Source organism: Mastomys coucha, unplaced genomic scaffold (genome assembly GCF_008632895.1).
Source record: "Mastomys coucha isolate ucsf_1 unplaced genomic scaffold, UCSF_Mcou_1 pScaffold22, whole genome shotgun sequence".
Lineage (NCBI taxonomy): Eukaryota > Metazoa > Chordata > Mammalia > Rodentia > Muridae > Mastomys > Mastomys coucha.
In genome coordinates, this window is record NW_022196905.1 from 172,179,091 (window position 1) to 172,191,063 (window position 11,973).

At 48.2% G+C, this 11,973-nt stretch overlaps 1 protein-coding gene across 3 annotated transcripts; it reads left to right on the plus strand.

Annotated features, from left to right (window-relative positions):
- The first annotated feature begins 784 nt into the window (after positions 1-784).
- Positions 785-8,221, plus strand: Dusp26 (dual specificity phosphatase 26). Of its 3 annotated transcripts, none has more exons than XM_031339469.1 (5): positions 785-1,151; positions 1,416-1,557; positions 2,997-3,289; positions 5,075-5,289; positions 7,374-8,221. In XM_031339469.1, the coding sequence occupies exons 3-5, from the start codon at positions 3,069-3,071 to the stop codon at positions 7,571-7,573; spliced, it is 636 nt and encodes a 211-aa protein (XP_031195329.1). In that variant the 5' UTR covers positions 785-1,151; positions 1,416-1,557; positions 2,997-3,068; the 3' UTR covers positions 7,574-8,221. The 3 variants fall into 3 exon arrangements, with proteins under 3 accessions (XP_031195329.1, XP_031195331.1, XP_031195330.1); XM_031339471.1 differs by having other exon boundaries at positions 837-1,151; positions 1,420-1,557; XM_031339470.1 differs by lacking the exon at positions 1,416-1,557 and having other exon boundaries at positions 837-1,151.
- The last annotated feature ends 3,752 nt before the right edge of the window (positions 8,222-11,973 follow it).

The following is an 11,973-nucleotide window of genomic DNA, read 5'->3' on the forward strand; positions in this document are numbered from 1 at the left end:
AGCCCATTGGAGGCGATGCCATCCCTAGGCTGGTGGTCCTGGGTTCTATAAGGAAACAAGTTGAGAAGCAAGCCAGTAAGCAGCACCTCTCCATAGCCTCTCCATTAACTCCTGTCTCCAGGTCCTTGTCCTGGTTGAGTTCCTTCTGTGATTAAGAGTGATATGGAAGTATAAGCCAAATAAACCCTTTCCTCCCCAATTTTTTTTTTCTTTTTGGTCCCGATGTTTCATCACAGCAATAGAAGCCCTAACAAAGACAAGCAATGAAAGAGACTCAGGAAAGGCAACACCGACCTTGACTCTTGACTCTGAGTACTTAGATCTTGACGCTGACCATAGAGAAGCAGGTGATGGCAGACACCACTAAACGACAGCATGTGAGAAAGAAATGATGAATAGTTTCTTCAGGGGCGGGTGGAGTGTACAGTTGAAAATGCAGGAATGGCTTTCTGAATGAAACGCAAGGTGCATACTCCCTTGTATGGGGAGCACGGTTGGAACTACAGAGTCTCACTATCATCCTCTGAAGCTTGGCTCTATCAACACCCAGCTGGTGACCTGGGCTTAGCCTCTCTGTGCTTCAGTATCTTCCCTTCGCCAAATGCAGATGAAGACGCCTAATGCCTGTCTTATGCATCTCTGCTGAGTATAAAACGCCCTAAGACAGGTGAAGTGCCTAGCATATGGTAAACGCTATTAATAGTAAGGGTGGCTGAGGATTGTTCTCTAGAGTGTAAAATAGAGTGGAGCAGGCCGTCTGTAATTCATTAATTCTGTCTGGGAAGAGTGAGCAGTGCGAAGACCCTGTCTGGAAAGGCTTGCAACAGGGCTTTGCCATTGGTCTGCGGGGCAGCAGCCCTGGCGTGCAAGCGAGGCGGGGCTGCGGGCCTGCGCGGGGCTGTAAACAGGGGCGGGCTGTGTCGCTGCGGTGTGGTGGCTCCCACCGCTGCGTGACACCGTGTCCCTGGGTGTCACCAGCGCGCACACTGAGAGGAACCTGCTTCGATGTGCGTGTCATGGCTTAAAAATAGCTGCGATCCACCTGCGCGCCGGGGCGGCGGCGCAGCGGCGGGGGCCGCGAAGGAGCCATGGGCACCGGCCTGCGGGAGCCCGCAGGCCACCTCGGGATCTGAGACCCTTGCGACCAGGAGGTAGAGACGTGTGGGGTGAGGGAACAGGAGCCGGGGCCGGGCAGGATCTCAGGGGCATCGCCGCGCGCCTCGCTGCGCCCTGCTTCCCCGCTGCGCCAGGCTGTCTGGGTTGGCACAGGGCTAAGGCGACAGCCACTAACCTGTTACTACCGCGACAGCAGACGGAGGGAGGGGGGCAACGGCCAGGGCCTCTGGTGGCGGGTTAATGGGATTGGAAAAGGCCCAGGGGTGTATTCCAGCCTGAGCTGGGATCCTCTACACCAGGAAGAGCAGTCCCAAGGACAGCGGCTACCTGCTTCGGCTCTCCTGCCGGCCCTGTGACTTTCACCATCGCTTGGGCAGCAGAATCTATTCTAAGAGAGGTTGTTGAGGGGAAAGGATGGGTCTTTGAGCCCCAGGAGTAGAGGTAGGTGCTGGGGGCGAGGGGGGGTGATGTCGATGGCAGTGCTGGATTTTGGGGCTTCTTCTAAACAAACCATTGAAAACCCTATCTGTCCCTGAACTCCTGAGTAGAGACTCACCCTTTATTAGCTGGGATCCCGTGGTGTGTTCTGAAAGAGTGACCCTTGGAGAAGAGAGAGAAAGCTAGGCTAGGCTGGGAGTGTGTGATGGGATCACTGTGTGGCCATGGGTCAAGATGGCTTCTTACTGCTGGACATTTCGTTTGAGGCCCCTAAAGCTGACGGCAGCACAGGGAATGGGGGAAAGGGGAGGGGGAGAGAGATGCTGCCGGTTAGCCCACCTAACATGCAGGACCATAGTGGAAAGTGATGATGAAGGTCTTCCGTAGTTGTCTCTCTGCCCAAATGTCCTACGGCAAGTCTCAAAGGCAGTCTCTTCCAGCTGTGTGGCTCAAATCCCGGAGCCCACCTTCCCAAGTTCTCCACAGGTACTCTGAGACACACCTGCTAGGCCCCTTAAGGCTGATGTTGCTCCTTTGAGCTGTGCAGGATCTGTTGAAGATGGCAATTCTGAACCTCCCAGCTGCCCCTGGGCCTGCAGGAACCCCCCCACAAACACTCCCCCCACACCTCTCCCCCCAACTATCTCCCCTGGCTTTTCCCACTTCTGCCCCACCTCCACCAGACACAGCTCCAACCCTGCTTTGACTCAGAATTCTCTCCCTAGGGATGAGGTGTAGTCAAAGGAGGGGCTCCTCCCACTCACAGGCTTGTGTGCATAGATTCAAGCCTTCCTCTGTCCATCAGCTCTTACACTGTATTTCCCCAAACTTGCTTTTCCTCTTTCCATCCTTCCTCGCTGTCACCCTCCCAATGTCCTTCCCCATGACAAGCTTATCTTTGAGACATGTGGGGCAGGCATGGGTTAACGTGCTTCATCTCTGTCACCCAGGAGGCATATCTGGCATATGTCATGGTCCCAGCTGCAGTTATCATCCTGATGATACTCTCTGGATGGCTCTACAGCCGTTTCCATCCCCATCCGAGCTCCCTAGACTCTCTGCCTATATCCCCAGGCAGATGAGACCCAGATTTAAGCTCACAAGTGTCCAGGCAGCTTGTAGACACCAAAGCATTCAGTGTGTATATGTCTGTGCATTTCTGTGTTTGTTGGCAGTGGGGGTGGGGCAGAGGAGGAGAAACCCAGAAGCTGGGCAGCTAGCTCCTTCTTCTCGTAAACAAGGACATGTGACTCCCACCTCCTTATATGGCAGAGCTTAGTGGAGGGACCCACAGCAGCTTGAGAAAGGAGGCAATTGAGCTCCTGGGCTAGGCTTGCCTTCTCTCAGCTAAGAATCTACTCCCCAGGGCCCAGACTTAAGGGGAGGAAAGAGAACAGCTGCTCTGGACTCACTAGATGTGCCTGACATCCTTTTGCTTCCAGCGACAGCTACCTGGTGACTGAGCCAATCGCTGAAACCACTCCACATTAGCCACAGTTCCTTCCACCTTGAAAATGTGCCCTGGTAACTGGCTCTGGGCCTCCATGACTTTTATGGCTCGCTTCTCCCGAAGCAGCTCAAGGTCCCCCGTCCGTACTCGAGGGAGCCTGGAAGAGATGCCTGCTGTTCACCATCCCTTCCTCAACGTCTTCGAGTTGGAGAGACTCCTCTACACAGGCAAGACAGCCTGTAACCATGCTGATGAGGTCTGGCCGGGCCTCTACCTTGGAGACCAGTAAGTATTGGGTGGCCGGGGACCGTGCCTGAGTGTGGGCATGTGTGTGTACGAGGAGAAAAGAGGAGGGTGGCAGGCAGACATGGACTTACCTCATTGGCTCCAGGCTGAAGATGAAAAGGAACAGATACCTAGACAAACCACAGAATCTTGAGGATTCCAGGGATTTAGAGGGAATTATGAAATCACTCAGCGCTGGACAGAGAAACTCTGTTTAGGAAATACTGTTACTCGTTTAGGAAAGATCGCACATCGTGTGCCAACACTACAGACCAGGCACATCGCTCTGAGCTTCCAGCTATTGTGCCCTGGCTTTGGAGAAATGTAGCCACTAAGACAAAACAGTAGGCAGGAAGCTGAAAGGGAAGCCAAGCAAAGCTACCGCAGTGAGGAGAGTCATCAAATGCAGACCATTCCCTTCTCGGCTCCACTATGTGAGACTTCGTTGTTTTTGTTTTTGTTTTGTTTATTTGTTTTTGTTTGATTTGCACGTGCATTTTCGACTTTAATCTTCACCACAGCTTTGTGAAATAGGAGGTCCACCCTCCCTGGGTCACAGATGAGGGAAGGGAGCTCGGGGAAGTGACTGGATCAAGGTCATACAGGCTAGGAGCAGAAGTGCCAGGAGTTTTCAGATTGAGCTCAGTGGCCTTTCTAGATAGGGAGTTTTCGATAGATGTCAAATCTGTGCTCATGTCTGCCATCCTGCCTGAGGGGTACCAGCTACTAAGCCGCTGGGGTGTGCGCTTGAGGAATGAAGGTGACTCTAGAGTAAAGTAAGAGCCCTAGAGTAAGTAGTAAGCAAACAAAAGAGGTTCCCAGATGTCAAGGAGAAAATAAAGCAATAGAGGGCTGAGGAATGACCGCCAGACCTTTATAATCTAGATTATCAGGGACTTCTGTATTTGTGTATTTTGTATATGGCGTTTCTTACCTACAAGGATGTCTGCACAGCAAAGAAAGGTTTTGGATTCCATGGGGCTACATGTTATAGATGGTTGTGAGCCGTTATGTGGAAGCTGGGAATTGAACTCAAGACCTCTGGAAGATCACCCAGTGCTCTTAACCACTAAGCCATCTCTCCAGACCCTGCACTCATCTATTGGTTCTGGGGACAGAATCCAGGGTGCTGCATAGGTTAAGCACACATCCTACCAAGAAATTACAGTCACAGCAAAGGCATGAAACAGAAACGGGCTTACCCAAGCCCCTGATGGACAACTCCCTCCATAGTACCCCAAGTTGGTCCACTGAGGATTTCCCCCGTTTGAACACCCAGATGTCAAGAAAATCAATCTTTCTTGAAGTGTTCTAGCCTCTGATCAGCTAGATCTCTCTCTCTCTCTCTCTCTCTCTCTCTCTCTCTCTCTCTCTCTCTCTTGGTTTCTCTGTATAGCCCTGGCTGTCCTGGAACTCACTCTGTAGACCAGGCTGGCCTCGAACTCAGAAATTCGCCTGCCTCTGCCTCCCAAGTGCTGGGATTAAAGGTGTGCACCACCACTACTGACCAGACCTCTCTCTTGATTGTGCACTTCCTCATGTGAAATTGAAACCTGTTTTCAGAATCTTGAATCCTTTTGATCCTAGTTCTGCCCTTTAGAACTCTACAGACCAGGGAAAATTACACTTCCCAGTATTTGATTACAGCCATAGTCACTAGCCACCTTCCTCTCTTCTACTATGGTTAGTCAGTACAGCGGAGGTGTGCAGCCTACAGCAACACCTAGCCAAGTTTCCTGCTACCACAGGCTTCCCTACACCCCTTCTAACTTCTATTTAACACAGGGATATAGCCAACAACCGCCGGGAGCTCCGTCGCCTGGGCATCACCCACGTCCTCAACGCCTCCCACAACAGGTGGCGAGGCACCCCTGAGGCCTACGAGGGACTGGGCATCCGCTACCTGGGTGTCGAGGCCCATGACTCGCCAGCCTTTGACATGAGCGTCCACTTTCAGACCGCTGCGGACTTCATCCATCGGGCACTGAGCCAGCCAGGAGGTAGGAGAAGAAGCAGAAAGGAAGAAAGAACGATAGGTGTGGCTTTTAGAAGTCCCAGGGGTTCAAGGATGGAGCAAGAGTTTAACAATAAGATGGGCTGGAGAGATGGCTCCCCGGTTAAGAGCACTGACTGTTCTTCCAGGTCCCGAGTTCAATTCCCAGCAACCACATGGTGGCTCACAACCGTCTGTAATGGGGTCCCATGCCCTCTTCTGTTCTGTGTCTGACAACAGCTACAGTATACTCACATATATAAAATAAATAAATATATTTAAGACAAGAAACAATAAGACAAAATGCACAGGACCTAGCACTAAGGAAAGAAAAACATCCTCTCAACTATCTCTTTCAAGGTAGCACATTAAACAGTGATGAGGGCCTCCTTTCGGGCCATCCATCCAGGGCAAGCTGCTCCTGGGTGCTGAGGTTACAAATGTCAGAGTTTCAATACTTTTTTTTTAAACATGTTTCCATGCTTTCCCGTCATTTTTACACTTAAACGTGGTTCTTAAATTCTTAGTTGTCAATGAAAAGCTGTTAGCACTCTGTATTGCTGAGCTATGCATCACCGGATTCAGCCAACAGCACACTGAAAATATTTAGGGGCACGAGTACAGGCAGAACGTTTAGACTTCTTTATTTCTTTCCATTGTTCCATGGATAGTCTAGCGTGACAACTATTTGCCTAGAATGTGCATTTTTATTAGTGGACATACGTCATCTAGAGATGACCAAGAGTATGCAAGGGGGCCATGTAGGTTTTATGCAAATATTGTATCGTTTTCTATGTGGGAATTGAGCATCCGTGCACACTGGTAATAGGAAGTTTGTCCTGGGATCACTCCACTTGGAATATCAAGAAACAACTGTATATGTAAATAAAAATATATTCAGTCGTTGAGGGAAACTGCAAGATAGAAGGGTGTGGAGGTAGGGCATAATGTCATATGCCCATCATTCCCAGCTCTTCCAGAGACCTTGGCAGCGGCCCTGTTTGAACCCAAGCTTGAGCTGAGCCTAAGCAATATATCAAGACTCAGTCTCAAATAACCAAAAAAAATGAAGCAACAAAAGACGAGTTAAGAAGGGTCTAAGGGGAGGGCTCAGTCTGTAAAACACTTACCATGTAAGGGTCCTGTCTCCTAGCACTGAGGACGCAAAGACAAGGGCCTCTCAGGGCTTGTTGGCCAGCCTGTCTAGCTAGCCTATTCTGCAAAATCGAGGTTCAATAAGAGATTCTATCTCAATCACCATCACCACCACCATCATCATCATCATCAGGAAAACAACTAAGGAAGATATCCAATATTGACTTCCTAGCCTCCATGGGCACACTTACACCTGCACACACACACACACACACACACACACACACACACATACACACACACACCATGAACACATACATCCACCATACACATGCACACAAAAGAAGGGTGGTGGAGATCTAAGAGAGACTAGGCGCAACACAGAAGGATTCCTTTTGATGCATCCGGCCAGTGTCAGCAGAGTCTCTGCTCTGTTCAAAGCCTCAGGTTACATCAGGAATAAGACTCTACCCGAGCTCTGCTCAGGTTCACAAACACTGAGCTTCGGAATATCCTCTCCTCCTACTCCTCTCAGGCCTCTCCCATTTGCCAGGGACCCTCATTATTCGTCTCGAAGTGTTGGGAATCCAGCTCAGGATCTTGCTCATCCTAAATGCATGCGCTGCTACTGAGTATCTGTGTATGTGTGTGCATGTGTGTGTGTGTGTGTGTGTGTGTGTGTGTTGTACACATATATGTGCCATGCTGTATCTGCAGAAGTCAAGGGACAATTTTGTTGCGTCAGGTCTCTCCTACCTTTGTGTGGTTTCTGGGGATAGAACTCAGGTTGTTAGGCTTGTGTGGAAAATGCCTTTACCCACGGACCCATCTCACCACCCCAGGATCTTCCATTCTCTGCACCCACCGCTCTTCCTTGCCCAGTTCTGTCTCCATATGCCACAGCTTACAGCCAAGTGAGTTGTGCTGACCTCTCTCTAGCTTCTTGCAGATTTTCACACAGCAGTCTCTCAGATGTCTGTCTCCTCCTCTTGCCAGGGAAGATCCTGGTGCACTGTGCGGTGGGAGTGAGCAGATCCGCCACCCTGGTGCTGGCCTACCTCATGCTGTATCACCACTTCACCCTCGTGGAGGCCATCAAGAAAGTCAAGGACCACAGAGGCATCATCCCCAACCGGGGCTTCTTGAGGCAGCTCCTAGCCCTGGACCGTAGGCTGCGGCAGGGTCTGGAGGCATGAGCTAAAAGGAATCAGGCCAGGTCTCCCGGGTGGTTGCCTGGCTCCCAGCTGGGAAGCAAAAACCCAGGTGGCAGGTAGTAGCAAGGTCAGACAACCCATCCTCCCCCAGTGGCAGGAGAGTGAAGAGCCCCCAAGACCACTGTGGCTCCTTGTGGATGGGGATGGAGAGCCAGGTTGGGCAGTGTGATCAGTGGGGGCTGCTGACCGGGGAAGGAAGCAGCTGGGCTGTAAGTAGAGAATGGCTCTGCCATTAGGATTAGTTCCAGCAGGGTGTGCCCAAATGACTCAGAATCTCTTTCCTTCATTGTGTTCAAGTGTCCGCCTCCCTCACCTTCCAAACAAAAGGACCACTGCCCTGCAGTACCTGAGCAGTGGGGATGTCAGGGATGCAGCGACACGATGTGAAGGAAGGTGGTACAGGTTGCAGAAAACATCATATAGAGTAGGTCGGTGATGGAGTGGTGTGAAAGCCACCAATGCAGAGGGAGAAAGTTAGAGCTGTGCACCTCCAGGAAGAGGAGGTGTGTGAGGACTGACCTGACACCCTATGGGAGCTGCTCAGGGTCAAATGACTTGGAGTCTTTAGGTGGCCATATTCTCACTGAAAACCATGCGTCTGGAGTAAAAAAATAAAGAGGTGAAAATGAAGAAAGCGTCTTGGCGTCATTAAAAGTTTGACCCCTCCCTTTTAGAAACCCCAGGCTCTCTTTCTAGCTCCCTAACCCTCCACCAATTCTTACACAACACTATGAAAGCTTGAGCTGTTATTTCCAATTTATCCACAAGGGGGAAGCAGAGGACCAAAATCTTGATGTCTGCAGCTATACTGTCCAGAAGAGAGGGACCACCCAGGGACTTTCTATCTTCCAAGGATAGGTCTCTCTGTCCCCTCAGGATGATGAGACAACAGAATATTAATCTTAAATAAAGATCAGCCCTAAGTGTCCTACTGTAGGCACCAAAGTTGCTTTCTCATCAAATCCTTCCAGGTTCCTTTCAGAGGAATGTAGCCTAAGTACTGTAGACAGGAAGACCAAGTTATCTCAACTACCAGGCAGGCACTGCAACTCTAGTGAAAAAGTAAATTGTACTCTCTTTTATTCTGATTGTACCTGTCAGAGTGGGCAAAGAGGATAGAGAAAGTGAAAGTAAAAAATACAGGGGGAAAATGGGCCAGCAAGATACATGCGTGATGTAACACACGAACACTCACACACACAAAGAACGCATACACACATGCATACAAACTCACACATACAGACTCACACACACACATACAGACACACACACACACAGACAGACACACACACACATACAGACCACCCACACACTCTCTCACACACACACAGACACACACATACAAACATATACACACTCTCACAGACACACACATACACACACACACACTCTCTCACACAAACACACACAAATACAGACTCTCTCTCTCACACACACACATGCATACACACACGCATTCAAACTCACACAGACTCACACACACACTCTCTCACACACCCAGACACACACACATTCTCTCACACACAGAGACACACACACAGAGAGACTCTCACAAATGTATGCACTAAAAATTTTCAAGTCACTTTTATATGAAGTGACTCACTTCTAGCAGAAAAGTGTGGTTTCTAGAGAATATATGAATAAAGAGCACATTTAAAGATTATCTTCCAGGGTGGATTCTATACAGTTACTTAATGTCCTAGTTCTATTTATGTGTCTTACTTCATCTAAAGCTGGGAAACACCTTCACAGTTTGCATCTCTACTGTCCAAGAGGCACAGATGTCTCTCTCACCTTTTCTGTGCAGTACCAAGCACTTGCTTTAACATTTCGGCCGATGGGATGCACCATGTCTAAGTCCTGTTTACAGACAGCGGTTCTGGCTTCTTCCACGGGACGATGTGGTCATTTCATAGGTAAGACTTAGCATCTAAATGGCCATGGGCTCTACCTCCATCTCTTGAGACAACGAGGGAGTTCACTGGTTCGAACCAAGCTCACATGGTTCTCTCCTGACCTGGTCCTTTCAGACCAAGAGCTTTTTGTTCCCAGTCATCTGCATTTGTCATATTTCCACTTGCCTTATAGGCCTTGCCAATACTGGACCCTCCCTGCCTCCATACTTGTAGGAAGCAGAATTCTCATCTCACAATATACAGATACTGACTCTCCAAGGAGACCTGTGATATGAGGGGAAATCAGGCTCATCAGCTGAGGATTCAAAGCCTGGTATCCTCTGAGGACCCATTTATCAACAGGCGAGAAGCCCTCATCAGCAATTCAAGTCAAAATCGGTTGGTTCCTTACTAGAGCCATGAGCCAAAGCCAGGTATGGTTGCACACATGTGTGTAATCCCAGTACTGGGGCATTGACACCTTGAGACAGGGCATCATTACATAGAACTTCTCACAATTTTTTTCAAAATTTATTTTATTTATTTTATGTATATGAGTATACTGTTGCTGTCTTCAGACACATCAGAAGAGAGCATCAGATCCCATTACAGATGGTTGTGAGCCACCATGTGGTGCTGGGAATTGAACTCAGGACCTCTGGGAGAGCAGTCAGTGCTCTTAACCATTGAGCCATCTCACCAGCCCCACAATCAGCTTTTAAAAAGTGTCAAATGAATTAAACATAATTAAAAATAACATATGGGAATATAGCTTAGTAGTAGAACACTTGCCTAATTTTTTTTTTTTTTTGCAAGAGAGCCTGTATTCAATCCCCAGCGCCACAGATGATGATGATGGTGATGGTGATGGTGATGGTGATGATGATGGTAGTGGTGGTGGTGGTGGTGAAGATGACAATGACTATAAATAATTCAAGCTCACAGAAGGATCCACTGTAACTATGAATCCAGCAGTATAGCAATGCAATAGAATGGTCATCTTTCTTTAACATCTAAAATGCATATTACTAGTAACATATTACAGTGGCATATTTGTTCAGTCTGACTGTGGCCTGTGGGTTTTTTTTTTTTTCATGATGAGTAACTTGAGAATTTGATTCTCACTTCTTCTAAAGAGTGCATTTCAAGATTATCTTCCAGAATTGATTATATGTTGCTATTCGTTAATTTCCTAGTTTGATTTCTGTTGCTTTGATGATAGATCTTGACAAAAGGCTACTTAGGGAAGAGGGCGCTCATTGGCTTGTCATTCCAGATCACATCCCACTAATTCCTGGGTAAGGCAGACACTTAAAACGTCAATGTCCACCGTCAAAAGCAGAGAGAGAATAAATATAAGGCTTGTTGTTTGTTTGCTCTAAGTCTCAGCCCACACTTTCTTTAATCTTTCACAGTTCAGGGCTCAGCATAGGGAATGGTGCCTCTCACAGTGGACCTGGTCTCCCTGTCAATGAAAAGACACTCAGCCCCAGCCCAGACTTATCCACAGGTCAATCTGGTCTAAATAATCCCTCATTAGCAACTCACCTTCAGCTTGTACCAAAACTCTTTTGAGAGTTCATTATCTGACGCTTTTTTTTTTCTCAAAATACTTTGGCTAATTATCATATTAAGACGCTCTTCTGAGACCATTCTAGGTTGTCTCAAATAGGCAGTTAATAACTAATCAACACAAGGCTGGAGAGACAGCTCAGCAGTTAAGGTTGCATACTGTTCTAGTGCATGACATGAGCTTGATTCTCATCACCCACAACAGGTAATTGACAATTATAGGTAAGTCTAGCTCCAAGGGATCTGGCATCACTCTGACCTTCTTCAGCATGTGAACACATACAGACACACCCGTACCCATAAATAAGTATTTTTTTTAAAAGGTAACCAGTATAGTTCTTAAAGACAGGGAAGCATCCGTCTGTGTTTACAGACACTAGCCCCTGTGAAGTAATGAAGGTACCATTCTTAGTCACAGGGAAACAGGTTAACTAGTGTTTCCAAGATCCTGCAAATAGAAAATGAAAAAAAAAAAAAACCTATAATTTACAGGCGGTGGTGGCATACGCCTTTAATCCCAGCACTTGGGAGGCAGAGGCAGGCAGATTTCTGAATTCAAGGCCAGCCTGGTCTACAGAGTGAGTTCCAGGACTGCCAGGGCTACACAGAGAAACCCTGTCTCAGAAAAAAAAAAGAAAGAAACCAGCAACAACTATAATTTAAGTCTGGTGCTAGGGCCATGTTTCTCAATTTGTGGGTCGTGACCACTTTGGAGTCAAATGACCTTATCACAGGGGGTCACCTAAGGCCGTCGGAAAACACAGATGTTCACATCACTATTCACAACACTAGCAAAATTACAATTGTAAAGTAGTAATGGGAATAATTTTATAGTTGGGGTCCCCACAACATAAGGAACTGTATGAAGGGATAGCAGCATGAAGAAGGTTGAGAACCACTGCTCTAGAGTCTTTG

What these genes read in the sequence shown, in the direction of transcription:
- Dusp26 (XM_031339469.1), top strand. Translation starts at nt 3,069, where the DNA reads ATGTGCCCTGGTAACTGGCTCTGGGCCTCCATGACTTTTATGGCTCGC. An exon ending in GGCCTCTACCTTGGAGACCA is followed by an intron (nt 3,290 to 5,074) that starts GTAAGTATTGGG and finishes TATTTAACACAG; the next exon opens with GGATATAGCCAACAACCGCC. An exon ending in GGCACTGAGCCAGCCAGGAG is followed by an intron (nt 5,290 to 7,373) that starts GTAGGAGAAGAA and finishes TCCTCTTGCCAG; the next exon opens with GGAAGATCCTGGTGCACTGT.